Source organism: Aspergillus neoniger, assembly GCF_003184625.1.
Source record: "Aspergillus neoniger CBS 115656 unplaced genomic scaffold BO87scaffold_20, whole genome shotgun sequence".
Lineage (NCBI taxonomy): Eukaryota > Fungi > Ascomycota > Eurotiomycetes > Eurotiales > Aspergillaceae > Aspergillus > Aspergillus neoniger.
Genome location: NW_020291148.1, coordinates 3,201 through 23,810, shown reverse-complemented (window position 1 = coordinate 23,810; position 20,610 = coordinate 3,201). Strand labels below are relative to the sequence as shown.

At 32.5% G+C, this 20,610-nt stretch overlaps 4 protein-coding genes across 4 annotated transcripts; 1 reads left to right on the top strand and 3 right to left on the bottom strand.

The window, feature by feature from the left end:
- Positions 1-385: 385 nt before the first annotated feature.
- spt16 (chromatin-remodeling protein SPT16) lies at positions 386-4,191 on the top strand. Its single transcript, XM_025623528.1, has 7 exons — positions 386-809; positions 869-953; positions 1,021-1,142; positions 1,206-1,358; positions 1,405-2,836; positions 2,887-3,485; positions 3,535-4,191. The coding sequence occupies exons 1-7, from the start codon at positions 630-632 to the stop codon at positions 4,024-4,026; spliced, it is 3,063 nt and encodes a 1,020-aa protein (XP_025478663.1). The 5' UTR covers positions 386-629; the 3' UTR covers positions 4,027-4,191.
- BO87DRAFT_83384 (zinc metalloprotease) lies at positions 4,169-5,611 on the bottom strand. The gene is made up of 2 exons (XM_025629609.1): positions 4,994-5,611; positions 4,169-4,927 (listed from the first exon to the last, which is right to left on the bottom strand). Exons 1-2 carry the CDS (start codon positions 5,279-5,281, stop codon positions 4,256-4,258), a joined length of 960 nt encoding a protein of 319 aa, XP_025478662.1. The 5' UTR covers positions 5,282-5,611; the 3' UTR covers positions 4,169-4,255.
- BO87DRAFT_83264 (CDC50/LEM3 family protein) lies at positions 5,510-7,347 on the bottom strand. Its single transcript, XM_025629608.1, has 6 exons — positions 7,126-7,347; positions 7,023-7,059; positions 6,879-6,975; positions 6,110-6,824; positions 5,895-6,057; positions 5,510-5,838 (listed from the first exon to the last, which is right to left on the bottom strand). Exons 1-6 carry the CDS (start codon positions 7,220-7,222, stop codon positions 5,739-5,741), a joined length of 1,209 nt encoding a protein of 402 aa, XP_025478661.1. The 5' UTR covers positions 7,223-7,347; the 3' UTR covers positions 5,510-5,738.
- Positions 7,348-8,063: 716 nt separating this feature from the next.
- BO87DRAFT_310926 (SWIRM domain-containing protein) lies at positions 8,064-9,245 on the bottom strand (the record flags this gene model as incomplete). Its single annotated transcript, XM_025619520.1, has 1 exon — positions 8,064-9,245. The coding sequence occupies one exon, from the start codon at positions 9,243-9,245 to the stop codon at positions 8,064-8,066; it is 1,182 nt and encodes a 393-aa protein (XP_025478660.1).
- Between the last annotated feature and the right edge of the window lie 11,365 nt (positions 9,246-20,610).

Below are 20,610 nucleotides of genomic sequence, written 5' to 3'. Positions count from 1 at the left end.
ATCAGTGATATACAAATATAAGCATAGCGCTTATTCCAATGACATTGCCAGCCCGCGCTGCAAGATTCCATGAAAGATGTCCCAACTAGAGGCACATCATACACTGAATGAGGGCTAACTCGTAAGGTGAGGATAGCTATGATGAAAATTGTTGATGACTAAATAGAATGCCAGCTTCATATGAGGAGCTAGAAGTGAATAGCCCACGAGATACTGAAGAAGTCAATGTCCGAGATGAAATATTTAGCCTTGAGGCGGAGAGGTACTAAGCATGGAAGGGTACTTTTGAGCAAACAACTCAAACACCGCTGATTTGTCAGGAACACTTGAGCGAACGCGCCTTCGGAGGTTTCGCGTTTGCGCTACCCTATCTTAGTTTCTTCTACAGAAGTAAGAGCTAGTCGATGAGTCTCAATCTACTCTCTTCCATTGCTCAAGTGAAGATATCCTCCAGTATATCTCTTTTTTTACCTTCCGCAAATCTGGTACATTGAATTTCTCATTACGAAACTTCGCTCACTGACCTCCACTAAATCCCACCCTACCTTCTAAGGTTCCTACGGGGACTTTCTGCACAAGCTGAAGTTTACGCCAAGCTGGCAGGCTGCACCGATTGATACACTCACATCATGGCCGAAGAGATTGTGATAGACAAATCTACTTTCTTCAATAGATTATCAAGCTTCTATAATGCATGGAAAGCCGACAAACGATCTAGTCATGCCAGTTTCGGTGGTGTGTCGTCGATTGTAATCCTAATGGGCAAAACCGACGAAGCGAACAGCTTTCAGAAGAACAACGCAATGCACGTATGTCTTTCATCACCTCTTAATCCTATTCTTGTCGGCTCACCTGCCATCATAAATAGTTCTGGCTCCTTGGCTATGAATTTCCGGCTACGCTTCTTGTTTTTACGACGGAGATGGTGTATGTGGTGACTACCGCGAAGAAAGGTGAGTTATATCATAAGATGTGAATTTAGCATGGCCTCGATTACTGACATGCACATCTTGTTTGCAGCCAAGCACCTTGAACCCTTGAAAGGTGGCAAGATTCCGGTTGAGATATTAGTGACATCCAAGACTCCAGATGAGAAGATGAAATCTTTCGAAAAGTGCATTGACGTTATCAAAAATGCTGGTGTGAGTCCTACTGTCCTCAGCGTTAGCGATCTTGGATGGAACTGACTGTCCTGAAATGATAAGAAAAAAGTTGGCGTATTGCCGAAAGACACAACCGCAGGTCCTTTCGCAGAAGATTGGAAGAAGGCTTATGCAACTTTGTCAAATGAAGTTGAGGAAGTTGACATTTCGCCCGCTCTTTCAGCTACTCTCTCTGTCAAGGATACTGATGAATTAGTAAGTTTTACATGTCTTCGGAGGTGTGACTGGCTGACACGACAAGGTATCTATACGTAATGCATCGCGGGCATGCAGTGGTCTGATGTCTGAGTACTTTGTGGATGAAATGTCCCGCCTACTTGATGAAGAGAAGCAGATGAGCCACAAAGCTCTTTCAATGCGGATTGACGCGAAAATAGACGACGCAAAATTCTTCAACAAGTTAGCGAAATTGCCAGCAGAATTTGACCCCCAACAAATCGATTGGGCATATGGACCAGTGATCCAAAGTGGAGGGAAATATGATCTCAAGCTGACTGCGATATCCGACAACAACAATTTGCAGCCGGGGATAATAATTGCTGGCTTCGGCATTCGTTATAAGACCTACAGTTCGATGATTGCGCGCACCTACCTAGTGGACCCGACGAAAACTCAGGAGGCAAATTACGCCTTTCTGCTAAACGTCCGCGAAGCGATTTTGAAAGACGTCCGTGACGGGGCCGTGGCTAAGGACCTATACAACAAGGCAATGAATATGGTTCGGACAAAGAAGCCTGAACTTGAATCTCATTTCCTGAAAACTGTCGGCGCTGGCATAGGAATAGAGCTTCGAGACGCTAATATGGTTCTTAACGGAAAGAACGATAAAGTTTTGAAGAGCGGAATGACATTTGCTGTCACAGTTGGTCTGACTGACGTTGAAGACGCGAGCATCAAAGACAAGAATAGAACCGTTTATTCGATGATCATTACAGACACTGTTCGCGTCGGAGAAACCGGGCCTCTGGTTTTTACGAAAGATGCTGGTGTTGACATGGACTCTGTATCGTTCTACTTTGGGGATGAAGAAGAGCCACAGAGACCAGTAAAGGAGAAGAAGGAGGCGAAATCAAGCTCTGTTGCCAATAGGAATGTTACGAGAACGAAGCTTCGTGCTGAAAGACCCACTCAGATTAATGAAGGTGCCGAAGCACGGCGACGTGAGCACCAAAAGGAGTTGGCTGGCAAAAAGACCAAGGAAGGTCTGGACAGATTTGCCGGTACGACTGGCGATGATAACGGAGTCACACAGAAAAAGTTCAAGAGATTCGAGTCTTACAAGAGGGACAATCAGCTCCCAACGAGGGTGAAAGACCTAACCGTTTATGTAGATCAGAAGGCTTCCACGGTTATTGTGCCAATTATGGGTCGGCCAGTACCCTTCCATATTAACACGATCAAAAATGCTAGCAAAAGTGACGAGGGAGAGTATGCGTATCTCCGAATCAATTTCCTTTCACCGGGTCAAGGCGTGGGCCGAAAGGATGATCAGCCTTTCGAAGACCTCTCCGCACATTTTCTGCGCAATTTGACACTCCGGTCCAAGGACAACGACCGACTGGCCCAGATCGCTCAAGACATCACAGAACTTCGAAAGAATGCTCTGCGGCGGGAACAAGAGAAGAAGGAAATGGAAGATGTGGTAGAACAAGACAAGTTGGTTGAAATCAGGAGTAAGTATTGCTACTCAACCATCTGAATGCACGGGGACTGACTAGTTTAGATCGTCGTCCTGTAAAACTGCCTGATGTATACCTTCGGCCTCCTCTGGATGGTAAACGTGTTCCAGGGGAAGTTGAGATCCATCAGAACGGTCTTCGTTACATGTCACCTTTTCGAAATGAACATGTAGATGTCCTGTTCAGCAACGTGAAGCACTTGTTTTTCCAACCTTGCGCTCACGAATTGATTGTTCTGATACATGTTCATCTGAAAACACCTATTATGATAGGGAAAAGGAAGACTAGAGATGTGCAGTTCTACCGGGAGGCAACCGAAATGCAGTTTGATGAAACCGGCAATCGTAGGCGCAAGCATCGTTATGGGGATGAAGAGGAGTTCGAAGCCGAACAGGAAGAGAGACGGCGGAGAGCCGCTCTGGATCGGGAGTTCAAGGCTTTCGCCGAAAAGATTGCAGATGCCGGAAAAGACGAAAGCGTGGATGTTGACATCCCTTTCAGAGAAATTGGTTTCACTGGCGTACCAAACCGCTCTAATGTTTTGATCCAACCCACAACAGATGCTCTTGTTCAATTGACAGAGCCGCCCTTCCTGGTGATCACTCTGAATGAGGTAGAGATTGCTCATTTAGAGAGGGTACAGGTAAGTGCGAATTTTACCACTGGTATTTTACTGCTGCTAATGTCACCAGTTTGGACTCAAAAACTTTGACCTGGTTTTTGTTTTCAAGGATTTCCACAGGGCCCCTGTTCATATCAATACAATCCCTGTCGAATCGCTAGAGGGTGTTAAAGACTGGCTAGATTCTGTTGATATCGCATTCACAGAGGGTCCACTGAACTTAAACTGGACAACAATCATGAAGACAGTCGTAAGTGACCCATACGGTTTCTTCGCTGATGGGGGCTGGTCATTCTTGGCCGCAGAGTCGGATTCAGAGGGCGGATCAGACGAAGACGAGGAGTCCGCGTTTGAACTTTCTGAATCAGAGCTGGCGGCGGCCGACGAGAGTTCAGAAGACGACAGTGAATTCGACGATGATGCCAGTGCCGAGGCTAGCGATGACTTCAGTGCCGACGAAGAGAGTGGCGAAGACTGGGACGAACTCGAAACGAAGGCAAAGAAAAAGGACAGGGAAAGTGGTCTGGATGATGAAGATCGTGGGAAAAAGCGCAAGCGATGATCTGATCCCGCATACTACATGACAGCTAGCTGTGACATTCGAACAAGTGGCCTTTAATTTGCATCAATCGCTATTTAATACTTGAATTGTACGAGATGTTTATAAATTGTAATCGTCAGTTCCCAAGGAACTCGAGGGGCCAGGAATGAGACATTAATATTCGTGCTGCCATTCTTTTCTATCTATGGCTGGTATATGTGCAAATTATATATACCCCTGCATGCGTCCGTCACTTCCCTTTCCGCATAGCGGACCACATGCTCCTCATCCTCTCAGCTTGATCTCGAGTAAAACTCTCATAACAGTCATCGGATGAATAGTCCATAAAATTATGGATTGCATCAAGGCCAGGAAGATCTGGGCATGAATCCTTCTCGGCGGGGCATCCGCTCGTAGGCTCAGATTGCTCAGGGGTGTCATCAATGTAATCTCCTTCATTATCAGGGGAGCACGATTCACCTTCGAACGTGTGCAGCAGCCCATTCCAATGGCCAACCTCATGAACCGCTGTGCCGCCCTGGTTGTACTGCGCTAAACTACCACCCGGCATGGTATCGGCTAACACGTTACAACCATCCTTGATGTAACTAGAACGAGGGCTGCTGGAATTCACGCTCGGGTCAGGCAACGTACAGAAGCCAAGGACAGTTGTTGATGATTGATCCGATACATCTGTTCGTCGATTGCCGTTATAGGAGAAGCCCCGAGAAGTGTCGTCTGAAGACGCCTGAAGATCTGTTTGGAAATAGACATTTAAAGTGCTATAATTGCCCCTTCGTAGGGCATTCTTCATCCCCAATTCGTCATCATTCCGCGCCCAAGAGTCATTTATATGACGAGTAATGCCCTCCAACCGATAGCTGATAGTCGCACTTTCATATGCCTTCTGAAGATAGGAAAGCTAGGAGTTGTTAGTCCAAAACAGGATATTGCGCAGGCATAAGTCAACAAATCAACGGTGACGGACCTGACTGGTGATCATGTCGTCTGATACTGTGTCGGATGCTTCATTGCTGCTTACGATATGAAACCATGTCTCGATTTCAATCATAGACACCACCTCCCGGCTTTCCTCAGCGGTGCTACCACGTTGGTCCTGTAGATCATACAATCTCCTGTGCTCTGCTCGGAGTGACTCATCGGGCGCCGGTGTGGAGCAAAAGTCACGTCCAGAGAGCAGTGCGCTGCATCTGGTTGAAAGATTGGCAACAACAATGACGGTAAAGAGCGCGTGTAAGTTGAGTAACAATGTCATACTGTGTATAGGGCAGTGAAGATTTTCTATTGCACCGAAGACAAGAGACGAGGTGAGAGATATAAGATCATAAGCCTCATTGCCAACCGCTACGTGGAATCTGTAAAGATCCCAAACAATCCCCCGTGTCAGGAATGCTGCATGCCAGGGAAATGTCCCACAGAAGGGATACACGCGTTTCGCCGAGAAGATTGACACTCTCCCAGATCGCGCCAACAAGAAGGGCACAGCGACTAGCAGGTGCGGTTTATTTTTCCTAGATAGACAGATGTGTCGAAACTATCATAAAACATGGGCCCACGGGAAATACCTGTGGGTATCAGATCCTGTTTAGGAACGCCACCTACAAACGCCTAGTAAAAAGTCACACTGTAAGTTAGGTCCGTAGACCAAGAAGAGCATGAGCAGAACCAACATCGATGAACAATAAGTGAAGGGGAAAGTGAAAGTATGCTTCTTAAGTAGCATGGGAACCAAATCTGCCATCCCGCCCGGTCGCCACAGCCGAGCTCTCCTGCTCATTGTTCCAGGTCAAGTAAGTGTGGTCGCCAAGTTTCCTAATAAATCAGCCTAGGCACGGACGAAACATGTTAAATTCACCAAATCTCCTTACCTCGGCCGAACAAGATGTGCAATGGTAAATAATGCCCCGAGAACAATGCATAGTCCACCTACAACGACGTAGGCAATACCCATGAATGGGTTTTGCCCGCCCATCACAGTCCGTGTTGATATGAGTATCGATTTAGTACCTCCGTACTCGGTGACAGGGAAGCCTGTGCGCGTTTTAGCGTTGACCTTGAAGTTAAGTTGGATCTGGAAGCTTACGGTCTTCAATGTCCAATTGATAGATTCCTGCAGTCATTGCCGTTGTGTCGTTTCTGCGGGATAGCTTACTGAAAGCCGGCAGCGCAGCAGTTCTCATCCATACCATAAACTCTTCGTCTTCGTGAAGATTAGGTATACCGTCGACATAACCGTTAGGGTATCGATCGTGCCAATTAGGCGGAGGAACCACCTGCCATTTGTTATACTGAGTCTTCTTGATGAGCTGCTTGTCACTGTCCCAAGCAATGCCTTTATTAGTCATGTTGTAGGTCTCAGCAGTCACACCATTGTTAATAAGCTTTGGGCTGCGGATGGTATCGTTAAATTGAGAATTGGCTATAAGGCCGCATGGATAATACGCTTTGCCAGTTGAGGGGTCAAGTTTGAGGGGGTCACAAGAGCCACCATTTATGGTGTTGTTGTCAACTGCTTTTCCTTTCAACTGATCAGTGTCCATGGACTTAACGTATCTCCGATGGTTCTGATAAAAGTTCGTTAAGCGATAATATAGAAGCACAGGCGGCTCCAAGGTATCCGGAATCTCAAACATCAATCGACAAACTGTAGTTCCGCTCTCATTGAATCTTTGCCACGTTGGAATGGAATTATCGCCTGATGATTTGAACGAAGATTTGACTTGGTCTGAAATAGAGGCTGCATAGGAGGTGGGCGCCTTCTCAGCACATTCAGAATAGTCTATGACAATCTCTTGTACCTGGTGATCGCTCGTCGGTTATTGAGAAGAAACTCTATGGGAGGTATTACATACCTGTGAACTGGCCCATAGCAGGAGACCACCAATGGGAGCGAATATCACACCGATAACAAAAAAAAGAGGCAGTACGCTCTTTGGGGTCAATATTGGTCTATATGCGTCAGCACGAGGGCAAAGTATACCGTCAAAGTAACTTACTGCCAGGCTTTCAAGCGCTGCTGTCTGAACGCAGTATCTGTGGTAATAAACTAGAGTTAGTAAAGAATGGCCCAGCTCATTCACAACGAGTCAAAAGTCTCACTTGCTGGTCTCCTGTTCTTAGACTTCTTATCGTCAGCTCCCCCCCTATGTTCTTGCTCGTCCAAAGACTCCGCACGGGTCGCTTCGGGATGGGACATTGTTGTTCAAATCCTCCATTAAATGTCCTGGGCAATTACTACAGCAGTTGTAGAAGCAGTAGAAGAAGTGATATTTTGAAAGAGTAAATATAAAGATGGATAGAGAGTGAGGGTGAATGATGGTGGCGCAGGCTTAGCAGGCGACGGGATTGCGTAATAGGCGGGCTTTGACATCCCGACATCCGCTTGGGGGATACTGTTACATTGTCATGAACATTATTTTTTTTCTCGGACGCTCCGAAAATTCTGATGCGCTCCAAAGCAGTGCATGAATTGTCACTGTTACAATACTGACTATGCTACCCCACTGTAAACTTATTGTTGGAAACATGTCAATTGAGCAACGAGAAACAATCTACCACTCTAATGAATACTAGACGCCATGGCAAGCCGTCGGCATAATGATCGGGAGAACGACATGAGAGACAAAACCTAACCTATCGCAGCCAATTGTTCCAGCCCTTGAGAAACAATAACGCCAGACAATAAAAATAAGGGTAATTGAAAGCTGTCTGAAGACGCCAAGTGTTGAATCGAATCAATAACATCCGTATTTGATGGCCTAACGCAGCGAAAGGGAAATGGGGAAAAGAAAGAGCAATATAACACCGTATGCAGCCTTGCCACTTGTTGCAGAGAATCCAGCTATGCTCAGTGACAAATGTAAGTACCGTACCAATATCCGATGGCTAATTGACGGGCGCGAAAGTTGTGAGTTGAGAAATGCAATTGGACTAATGATGGTACAGGCATGCGACCACGTCTCTGACGCATCATTACCAGTATATCAATGGGGAAGGCAGGTCATCGGGATCCACAGGGTTCAACAGTTCCAAGCATATTATCTTCGATACTGTCGAAAATGTTCGGGATCGAACCAACCAACCCGCTCATACGCCGTCCAGAGCTTGCTTGCTTTATTGACATCAATCTTGCAAGCCTGCTGAGCATCGGTCTTCCGAAATTCCTTACCAACATTCAAGGCCTTCACGCGGGCTTCGAAAATGCGACGCTTGCTGCATAGGTAGGTCGCACATGAAAGCCTTAAAGTAGCAGCAAGGTTGAGCTCTGCAGAGCTCAGCAAATGCCGATCCGGATCATGGCTAAGATCTAACACTTGGCCTTTCCAATCTGCCTTTAGTGCCTTTGCGTTGCCTCCTAGGGACTCTATTGAGGGGCAATAATCCTTGATGGAATTGTAATCTGTATCATCCCGGTTTGTGCCTATGGCGCGAGGCGGCTTGGCACTCGACGGGGGTGAGTCAAATGTATCGAGGATCCTTTGCTTCGGTGTGGACTTTGGCGTCCGCTTTACCCTTGGTGTCCGTTGCAGACGAGGCTGGGCAGCAACTGCCCTCTTTGCAGGAGCCGGAGCGATCTTCTTCAGCTTCGCATCCATAGCACGTGGACGACACCGATTCATCATCAAAAGCTGGCGTTCTAAGGTCTCCCGCTCTTCCCTAGCCCATGCTGCTGGGTTCCGGTTAAATTGGGCAGATACAATCGGCACGCATGAAAGAGCTAGAAGATATTCGTCACGCGTCGGCTTGTTAAGTTTATTTTCAAATCTCGCCATGTGAGAATTTATATGCTGGTCAACCAACGCTTCCGCAGATGGGGGGAGCATGGACCCAAACAACGGCTCATCAGTGGCAATATCAGTAAGGCCTTCGTGGCGGGGAAAGAGAACAGGGTCCCTGGAGGAACCGACGACGGCATCCTTATCAATCGGTTCTGGTCCATTCGATCGCCGTTTCTTATTCCCAGTATAGGGAGTGACTGGCGGCGATGGCAAGTTCATTTCCGACTGTGTTCGCTTGTGATCACTCGGCATGGGAGGAAGCCTCACTTCATGGTTATACGGCGGATCTTGGGCCATTGTATACGGTGAGATTGTGGTGGGACTGAAGCTCTCGAGGGGCTTAGTCTCTGGGGGGGACATTAAACTCGAAACAGACGGCAGACGACTCATATTGACCTTATCACCACGACTGGTCAAAGAAGCAGCAGTGAATGAGGTCATCGCCTGAAACAATCTGATGGTTTGATTGCTTCACAATGGAAAAGTGAGCAGAATGTGTGGTGGGACGACTAGCTGAGAATAAATACAACACGAAATCTGCTTCTGAGGTCAGTTTCAGGTAGTCATCTGTTTGAAGGCGAAAGAACGTTTGTACGCTGATGAGATGGTGGTATGGAAGTCAATGGAACAGATGTTTGGCAATAATGTTGGCAGACACACGTGCAAATGATTTGTCAGGGCCGCCTCTTTGTCTGGTGGCAATAAATGGATATTGGTTGGGTCTCGGCGATAAGGCTCACAATGGCCGAGTAGGCTAGAGTTACTGAATATGAGTAATCAATCTATTTCTCCTGGTGTTCCGGATTGCGTGTCCAAGTTTACTCGAAAATTTGGGGTTCCTTGAGGAGCAGAATCAATTAAGACTTGTAGAACAGCGAGCTGGTTCCTATTGACGGGTAAGAACCGGCACTCAGGCGTATGAGTCAATGTGCCGGATGGGAACTACTAGTAGCAGTAATGAAATACATCAACATTGTTCATGCGGGGTTGGCGCGTGGCAGTAAAGGGGAACCGTGCCAGCGTCTAATCCCAAACGCCTAACACCGGATAGCTGGGAGCAAGATCAGAGGTTGAGGCTGGTGATCTAGCGCTTGAGCAATTACAAGTCAAATATGAATCAGAAGGAACGGCCTGGCGCTTTGACAGCGAATGATACGATGTTATGGGAAAGCCATATGATGAGAGGGTTTGGTAAATGATCTACCACATGACGACAACAGCCATGGGAAAGCGGGGTCGAGTACTGATTACTGTGTAATAAATAGAAAAGGGGGGGTGGAGCGCAAAGGCTGTTGGCTGTCTGTTTGGGATCCATTGAGGGGCACCAATTCCGTTTAGCGGTGTACCCACCAATGGCTACTTCTTGTGACTTGGTAGGCTTTCTCCGGCATGTTAGGCTGAAAACTATGACTATCTTCGTACTGTGTATGGACTTAACAAAAGTCAGATCATCTGTTGCTGCATCGCAGCCTAATAATATGCAGTAGCTGACACTGAGCCCCACAGATTCCATTGTTGCCTGACAAGTCAGACTGGGCATCCTTCATGACCTCCTTAGACAACGTATTGTACACAGAGTTGGGAGGGGGGGTTATTTAGCCGTCGATGAGAGTTGTGATGCAGTGGCTCCGTTGACCCTTGCATAAATAGCTAGTGGGGTGTATGTACTTACAGTTCTCTGATTAACAGCCGGACAATCAGTCGTCATCTGTCTTTCATAGGTATAGTACAGGCAATGAATATGTATAATATAATAATCTATATACGGTTTACCAACAGACAATTGTAACTGCTTGCTTCGCTCGTACTGATTCTGATAATTTGGCAACCTAAACAAGTTGCCCACTCAGCTGAGTAAGGTCCTAGTCATCATTTCCCCTACATATAACCATCTATCTTACTTAATATTGGCAAAAGGATGTCCGGAGGTGTGCTCCAACAGTCATTAATAAGCGCTAATGGTTTAGTGGTAGGCTTACAATAAAAGGTATTGTGGAGCTATTTGAACTGACCTTTTTTATGCAAATATTCGTTAATGCAATTCTTATAATAAATTCTTGTGTATCTGTCTGCTCGTCTATTTGTTAGAAGCAGAGCAGCCGGCTGGCTGCAACCCGGCAGGTTAGATGATTCGCGCAGTGCTATTAGTCATATGATCCAGGTAAGATTATATGACTAAACTTTATACAATACGAGTCTTTCAAATATATAGGTGGAAAGTGATCAGTTCTGAGTAAATCAGTAATTATTATTGCTATGGTGGCATCATCATAATAATAATTATTAAATCTTATATTAGTAGTTATGCTGTAGACTTGAGATGTAATTTATATAATAAATATTAGGAATCTTATCTGAAACCATATGATCTTGTCCTATTAAATAGTTACATTTTGTGATAGAATGTGATAGAATAACCCAGCTGTCAGGGCCTTGGGCATCAGGATAACGTATTATAGTAGTCCTGGGAATTGTAAGATTATTAATAGTAGTTCTATATTTTATTAATATTTAAAAAATACTGATTTTTCTGTAAGAAATTACTGATTTTTTAAGAATTAGTCTATCTTGTGGATATAGACTATTTTTATTATTATTAAATAAATTTATTATATTAAATAGTTAATTTCTTATCTAGTTAACAGGCCTTTTATTCTAATAAGTAGATTTTATTATATTCTAATTTTTTTATTTTAATTATCTAAGAAAGATGCCACCCCTTGAAAATAATAAAGAAAAAGAAATATTTAATAATTATATTAATTCTGAATTATTATTGAATACTGTTTCTACTACTAAGAAAATCTAATAATTAAAAGATTATATTTATTAATTAAAATAAACTACCAGTCTGTAAAGAAGAATAGTTTATTTTTAAAAAAATAATTTTTTAGATAAGATCTTTTCTAAATATTATTAATTCTTGTTTAAATTAGAAAGAGATAAAAAAAATTAAATTTAAAGATATTCTCTACTTTATCTTAAATTTTAATCTTTAAAAGTATTAAGAATAAATTATTAATTTAGAATATATATTTTAAAAGATTTCTAAGAAGTATTTATCAGAAAAATATAAGATTTTTATTATTATTAATTATATAGACTCTGCATGTAGATAAAGATAATATTATTTTATTAATAATAAAAATCTAAAAGTAAGATAATTTCTTAAGAAATTAGAATATTATTATTTTTTAATTAAATATTATAATTTAATTTAAATATACTTACCAGTAATATGGTCAAGATCTAAGAAAGTTTTATATTTATCTTAATATTTTAAAGTAATATTTTTTTATAAGATAGAGAAAGAAAAAACTTTATTATATTTTATTAAATTATTATTTAATTTTAATTATTATATTTAAGAGCATGTCCTCCATTTACCAGAAAAATAAAATAAAATAATAGTTATTATTATTTATTACTACAAATTATAGAGTAATAGATAAAACTATAAATAAAATAATAATTAATCTAGCAGTTATAAATTATATAAATATCTTTAAGATTATTTTAATAAATTAATTAAAGAAGATGCATCGAACCGCAAAGAAAATCTTATTAAAAAAAATAATAATTAATTATAATACTTTATATATAATAATATTTAATATTTTATAAATTAATATTCTACTGAAAATAAGAAAATTTAATCTATTAAAACCTACTGATACTTATCAGATTCTGAGAAAAAAGTAAAGAAATTAAAATAAATCCTATAATTTTAACTTTTTTATCTATAGTAGAGACTATTTATTATTTTTATATTTCTATTCATATTTAAAATAATCTTGAAATCTTTATAGATTTATATAATTATATTAAAGTAAATATTATCAGCTATTAATTTATTAAGACTTATAATCTTTAATATACCCCAGTTACTGTATTTAAGATTAAAGTTATTAATTAAATTATTATCTTTATTTATAATATATAAAAAATCTTTATTACTATTACTAATTTACAGGGGAGTATCTGTATTTTTAAATAGTATTATATAAAAATTAATTAAGATTCTTACTTAGAGGACAGCCTGATCCTGTTATTAATAATTATATTTCAAGATTTCTATATTAATTTATTAGCATGGAATTGATAATAATAGTTTAATATATTATTTATTTTTTTTCTTTCTATTATCTAATTAAATAAAATAATCTAGAATTTAATAAAGATATATATTATTATCAAGTTTTCTGAAAATATTTAACTACTAAAGAAAAAATCTTCTGATTTATTTTTAAATTTAGAGATAATCCTAATCAAGTTTTAAGAATTCTGAGATATATTTTTTATAAATTTTTTTTAATGACTTTTTTTATAGCTCTGCAGACTATACTATTAATATTAAATTTAATAAAATATTTTCTTATAATTTTATATATTCTCTATCAGAAACTGAACTTAAGATTTTATAAAAATATATTAAAAAAAACTTAAAACTAAATTTAATTTAATTTTTAAAGAATTCTGCAGGAGCTTTTATTTTCTTTTTATTAAAAAAAATAATAATTTATATCTTTATATAGACTATAGAAATCTTGATAAGATTTCTATTAAGAATTATTATTTTTTATCTTTTATTTTAGAGATTCTTGATAGAGTCTTAGGTAGTAAATATTTCTTAAAAATTAATATTAGATATATTTACTATTGAATCTGTATTAAAGAAAATAATAAATAGAAGATAATATTTTATATTTAATATAATTATTTTAAATATACTGTTATACTATTCAGGCTAATTAAAATTTTTATAATATTTTAAAATTATATATATACAGTACTTTATGGGCTTTTTAATAACTTTTATATAATATATTTAGATAATATCTTTATCTTTTTATTAAATAAAGAATTTTATATATTTATCAAGTACTAGAAAAACTGTGAGAAGCTTAATTATATATAAAATTATCTAAATATTTATTTTATTAATTCTAAGTTAAATTCTTAAAATATATTATTAATACTGATTGAGTATCCATGGATTCTTAATAAATAAATAATATTATTTTATAATTAATTTCTAAAAGTTATTATAATATCTAGGTCTTTCTAAGATTCTGTAATTTCTATTATTAATTTATTTAAGATTATTTATAAATTATTTTATTTCTTATCTCTCTACTTCATAAAGTAGTTAATAATTAAAAATCTGGGAAACTCTATCTAAATATACATAAATATTTTATTTTTTATTATTTAATTACTATCTTTTAGTAAATATCTTTATTAATATATTTTAATCCTACAAAACCCTGATATTTAGAAACTGATATATTAAAAGAAAAGATAAGTAATATTTTATTTTAATTTAATAATAAGAATATATTTTATCTAGTTATCTTCTAGTCTTATAAGTTCTCTGGTACTGAATAAAATCATAGTACTTTAAATTAAAAGTTATTTATTATTTTTTATTTTTTTAAATAATAATAATAATATTTCAAAGATATTCTCTAGATAATTAAAATTTTATTTAATTATTGAAATAAATAATTTTTTATATATTAAACCAGGATTTATAGAAGACAAGCTTATTAGCTTATAAATCTAATATTTTATAATTTTATTATTAAATATAAAATAAAAAAGTTAAATCTAGTAAATAGACTCTCTAGAATATCTTTAAGATTTTAAATAGAATCTATTTTATAAAAAGAATTATTGATCCTGATTCAAAAGCAATTTATAAATATATTATTTTTGATAATAAAAGATTTAATTAAAGAGAAATCTTAGTTTAAATCTTAAAATATATAAGATTATTCTGGATTTAATACCCGCATTATATTAAGTTCAAAGAATCTTAATAATTAAGCTGGTATAAAGATAATTAACTAGATTATTTAAAAAAACTTATCTTAGAAAAGATTTATTTTTTAATTTATAATATTATAAATATATATTATAAAAGTTTCGTACTTGGATACATGTAATTCTAAGTTTTAAGAGATAATTTTATATTTATAGAATAAAGATTTAAAGATATAATAGTAAAAAACTATTATTTAATAAAGATAACTAGATTAAAAGTACTGGATAATTAAAATTACAGATTATTTATATTTTAAAGATTATTATTATATTTTATTCTTAAAGATATTATACCAAATACTTATTTATTTATATTATGATAATCTATTAGTAAAATATTTCAGAAAAATATAAATAGAAGTACTGTTATAAAGAAAGTTCTATTAGAATAAACTGTATTATAATATATTTAAATTTATTTAACATATCAAGGTAATACTGTTTTAAAATATTAATTATATAATAGTCTTGAATTATTACTGATTCTATCCTTTTTTTTTATTAAATTAATAATAGACTTTATTATAGAACTATCTCTAGTTATTTAATATAGAGAAACTATTGATGTTATTCTTATTATTATTAATTAATTTTTAAAATATTATTTTTTTTATTATTCTGTTAATGATAACTGCTCCAGATCTTATTAAACTATTTTATAAATAAATTTAATTAGTCTTTGGACCCCCAACAGATATTATATTTAATTAAAAATTAATTTTTATAAGTAAATTCTGGTTAAATTTAACTTAAAATATTTATATAATCTTGAAGTTTTTAACAGTATTTTATTTTTAAATTAATAATTAAATAAAATAGATAAACCAGACTCTAGAATATTATCTTTAATATTATTTTATTTAATTTAATATTAACTGGCCTGCTATATTACTAACTATTTAATTTATTTATAATAATATAAATAATATAATTATAGGCCTAGCTTCTTATAACATTTTATATAATTATTTATCAGATTTTTATCTCAGAATTAAGAATAATTCTTAAGAGTAAGAGATTCCAGCTGTACAGAATAAGATTAAAAAGCTTAATAAAATAAGAGAACAGTTATAAAAAATATAATAAATAATTATAGAAAGATAAAAGAAATATTATAATAAGTATAGAAAATTATTCTTCTTTAAAAAAAAGATTTAATAAAGTTATTAATCTAGAATTTACAGCTTAAAGAGTTAAGAAAATTAGTTTTAAAATTTATAGAATCTTTTTAGATTTTTAAATATATTAGATTCTAAGCATATCGCCTATATCTACCTGAGAAATATAGATAAATTTATAATATATTTTATATTTCTTTATTAGAATTATAAAATACTGGTTAAGATCATGAAGAACCGTTTCTGATACTAGAATTAAATAATAAAAATAAATAAAAAATAGAAAAAATCAAAGATTATTAATATTATAATAGCTAAGATTACTACTTGATTAAATAAAAAGAATAACTAAGTAAATATAATTAATAAATTTCTAGTAAAAATATAGAGAATATACTCGAAGTTATAAAATAATATTAGAAATCTTATAAGAGACGCAATATATTAAAAAAATAAAAGATAACTATTAATAAATTATTTTATATTCTTTAAGAATAAGCTATAGGAACATTAACCTATTAATAATATTTATTAATTATATTATTATAAATTAAATATATTAATAAATATAAATTATCCTGCTACTTTGTAGCAGGAGATATTTAAATATATCTAGTTATATTTATTATTTATTTATAAGCTAAATAATAATAATAACCAGACTTCTTTTTATAACTCAGGGATATTAACCGGGAAAATTAACTTAAAAAAAATATAGAGATTTATTACTAATCTGATAATATTATTCTTATTATCTGAAACTGTCTCTGAACTATTAATATCTGGATATTAAATATATATTATAATTTTTATAGAATTAAGAAAGTTCTGTAGAGTAGAAATCCAGTCTATATATCTAAGATTATCTAGTAGTAAATATAACAGTATTTATATTTTATAAATATAATAACTTTTAAGAGAGGTACAGAGGCCAGGATAAAGAATTAATTAAACTAATAAAATAAAACAGATTTTAATAAACTTAATATACTTAGTAGTAAATTTCTAATAAAATATTAATAATAAGACTATGAAGACTATATTTCTTGGTTATAATAAGAATTTATATATTTTACAGTTTTAGTACTCTTTAATAAGAATTTATGAGTATAAGTATTTTCTATATTATTAAATACTTTTATAAGAATGTAGACCTCTTCACAAATAATTTATTTTATATTATTATTTTAATATTCTTTATCTAAGAGAACAGTGGCCTATTCAATGATTTTAATAAGATTATAAATATTTTTTAAAAGATTAATTATAAATTTAATAGATATCAGTAAATTATATATATATAATATAAAGTATATAAAACCTATTAAATTACAAGTCTTTCTTTTTTTAGAATAGAAATAATATAAAATAAATATTTTTGTATCTAGCAGATAACTGATATTATATAAAATATTTTTCTTAGAATTAAAGTAATAATTTACATATTTTAAACAGTATATATAGAAGTTATAGTAAGCTTTAAGAGAAATATCCTGCTTGGAATATTCTTTTTTCTTAATTATTATAAAGTAATTAAGAATAAGACTGATATATGATAATAAAATATTAAAGATAGTATAAAATAAAAAATTAAATATAATTAAAAGAAAGAAGAAATAATAAAAAAGACTATATACTTAGATATTAAGGAGAAGAAAGTTATAGAAAAGAAAAAAAATATATAATAAAAATATTATATTTATATTTTAATATATTATAAAAACTCTGTACTCTTATAAATTATTTAATAATAATAAATATATATAATACTGATAATATTATATAGAATTATTATATAATACTATCCCAGCTGTATATTTCTGATATTTTTATTTTTTATTATAGATTTTTTACTGTTCTGAATTAGAAATATATAAAATTATTTTTAATATCTGAGCTAGGTGGCTCGCCCCAGTAAAGAAAGATATTATTCATGATAGAATAATCTAGCTATTAGAGCCTTAGATATTAAAATAATATATTATAATAATCTTAAAAGTTATAAGATTATTAATAGTGATTTTATATTTTATTAATATTTATAAAATATTGATCTCTCTGCAGGGGACTACTGATTTCTTAAGGATTAGTTTATCTTATAGATATAGACTATCTTTATTATTACTAGATGAATCTATTATATTTGGTGGTTAATTCCTTATCTAGTCAACAGGCCTTCTACCCTGACAAGTAGATCCTATCACATATTATTACTAATTTACAGGGGAGCACCCGTACTTTTAAATAATATTATATAAAAATTAACTAAGATTTTTATTTAAAGAATAATTTAATTTTATTATTAATAATTATACTTTATGATTTCTATATTAATCTATCAGCATAGAATTAATAATAATAATTTAATATATTATTTATTTTCTTTTTTTTATTATCTAATTTAATAAAATAATCTAGAATTTAATAAGAGTATATATTATTATCAAGTTTTCTAAAAATATTTAATTACTGGAGAAAAAATCTTTTAATTTATTTTTAAATCTAAAGATAATTTTAATTAAGTTTCAAGAATTTTAAAATATATTTTTTATAAATTCTTTTTATAATTTTCTTTTCATGGCCCTGCAGACTATATTATTAATATTAAATTTAATTAAATATTTTTTATAGTTTTATATATTTTCTATTAAAAGTTGAACTTAAGATTTTATAAAAATATATTAAAGAAAATCTGAAATTAAATTAAATTTAATTTTTAAAGAGTTCTGCAGGAGTGTGATAGAACAGGTCGGTAAACCGGTGACCGCAGCCAAAGCCATCAGAATGATATATTAAAGTAATCATGAGAGTTATAAGGTTATTAATAGTAGTTCTGTATTCTGTTAATATCTAAAAGATATTAATTCTCTTGTAAGAAACTACTGATTCCTCAAGAATCAGTCTATCTTATAGATATAGGCTACCTTTATTATTACAAGATAATTCCATTATATTTAATAATTAATTCCTTACCTAGTTAACAGACTTTTTATTCTAATAAGTAGATTCTATTGTATTCTGATTCTTCTTATTTTAATTATCTAAGAAAGATGCCACCCCTTAAAGATAATAAAGAAAAAAAAATTAATAATTATATTAATCTAGAATTATTATCAAATACTGTTCCTACCGCTGAGAAACTTTAATAATTAGAAAATTATATCTATTAATTAGAATAAGCTATTAATTTATAAAAAAGAATAATTTATTTCTAGAGAAATAAATCCCTGGGCAAGATTTTCTTTAGATATTATTAATTTTCTTCTGAATTAGAAAGAGATAAAAAAGAGATTAAATTTAAAAATATCTTTTATTTTATTTTAAACTTTAATCTTTAAAAATATTAAGAATAGATTACTGATTTAGAATATATATTTTAAGAGACTCTTAAAAAATATTTTTCAGAAAAATATAAGATTCTTATTATTATTAATTATATGGATCCTGTATGTAAATAAAGATAATATTATTTTATTAATAATAAAAGTCTAGAAGTAAGATAGTTTCTTAAGAAATCATAGTCTTAGTTCAAGAATTAGATTCTTATCTTAATCAGAATATTATTATCTTTTAATCTAATACTATAGTTTAACTTAAATAGACTTATTAGTAATATAGTTAAGATCTAAGAGAGTTTTATATTTATTTTAATATTTTAAAGTAATACTTCTCTTGTCAGACAGAGAAAGAAAAAGTTTTATTATATTTTATTAAATTATTATCTAATCTTAATTATTATATTTAAGAATATATTTTTTATTTACTGGAAGAACAGGATAAAATAGTAATTATTATTATTTATTATTATAAATTATAGAATAATAGACAGAAATATAAATAAAAAATAATTAATTTAGTATTTATAAATTATATAAATACTTTTAAGATTATTTTAATAGATTAATTAAAGAAGATGCATCAAACTGTAAGAAAAACTTTATTAAAAAAATAATAAGTTATTATAATATTTTATAAACTAATATTTTATTAAAAGTAAGAAGGTTTAATCTGCTAAAATCTACTAATATTTATTAGATTCTAAGAGAAAAATAGAAAAATTAAAATAGATTTTATAATTTTAACTTCTTTATCTATAATAAGGACTATTTATTATTTTTATATTTTTATTTATATTTAAAACAGTTTCAAAATATTTATAGACTTAGATAATTACGCTGAAATAAATATTATTAATATTAATTTATTAAGATATACTATTTCTAATATATCCTAATCATCGTATCTAAGATTAAAATTATTAATTAAATTATTATTTTTATCTACAGTATATAAAAAATTCTTATTATTATTATTAATTCACGGGGAAGCACCTGTATTTTAAATAATATTATATAAAAATTAATTAAGATTCTTACTTAAAGAGTAGTCTGATTCTATTATTAATAATTATATTTTAAGATCTTTATATTAATTTATTAATATAAAATTAATAATAATCATTTAATATACTATCTATTTCTCTTCTTTCTATTATTTAATTTAATAAAGTAATCTAGAATTTACAATTTAGTAAGAATATATATTATTATTAAACTTTCTAAAGATATTTAGCTACTGGAGAAAAGACTTTCTGATTTATTTTTAAATCTAAAGATAATCTTAATTAAGTTCTAAGAATTCTAAGATATATTTTTTATAAATTTTTTTTAATAATTTTTTTCTCATGGTCCTGCAGGCCATGTTATTAATATTAAATTTAATAAAATATCTTTTTATAATTCTATATATCTTCTATTAGAAGCTGAACTTAAGATTTTATAAAAATATATTAAAAAAAACTTAAAATTAGATTAAATTTAACTTTTAAAAAATTCTGCAGAAGCTCTTATTCTTTTTATATC

What these genes read in the sequence shown, in the direction of transcription:
- spt16 (XM_025623528.1), top strand. Translation starts at nt 630, where the DNA reads ATGGCCGAAGAGATTGTGATAGACAAATCTACTTTCTTCAATAGATTA. An exon ending in ACGTTATCAAAAATGCTGGT is followed by an intron (nt 1,143 to 1,205) that starts GTGAGTCCTACT and finishes TGAAATGATAAG; the next exon opens with AAAAAAGTTGGCGTATTGCC. An exon ending in TCAAGGATACTGATGAATTA is followed by an intron (nt 1,359 to 1,404) that starts GTAAGTTTTACA and finishes TGACACGACAAG; the next exon opens with GTATCTATACGTAATGCATC.
- BO87DRAFT_83384 (XM_025629609.1), bottom strand. Translation starts at nt 5,281, where the DNA reads ATGACATTGTTACTCAACTTACACGCGCTCTTTACCGTCATTGTTGTT. An exon ending in ACGACATGATCACCAGTCAG is followed by an intron (nt 4,928 to 4,993) that starts GTCCGTCACCGT and finishes AACAACTCCTAG; the next exon opens with CTTTCCTATCTTCAGAAGGC.
- BO87DRAFT_83264 (XM_025629608.1), bottom strand. Translation starts at nt 7,222, where the DNA reads ATGTCCCATCCCGAAGCGACCCGTGCGGAGTCTTTGGACGAGCAAGAA. An exon ending in TCAATTGGACATTGAAGACC is followed by an intron (nt 6,058 to 6,109) that starts GTAAGCTTCCAG and finishes AAACGCGCACAG; the next exon opens with GCTTCCCTGTCACCGAGTAC. An exon ending in GCACATCTTGTTCGGCCGAG is followed by an intron (nt 5,839 to 5,894) that starts GTAAGGAGATTT and finishes CTGATTTATTAG; the next exon opens with GAAACTTGGCGACCACACTT.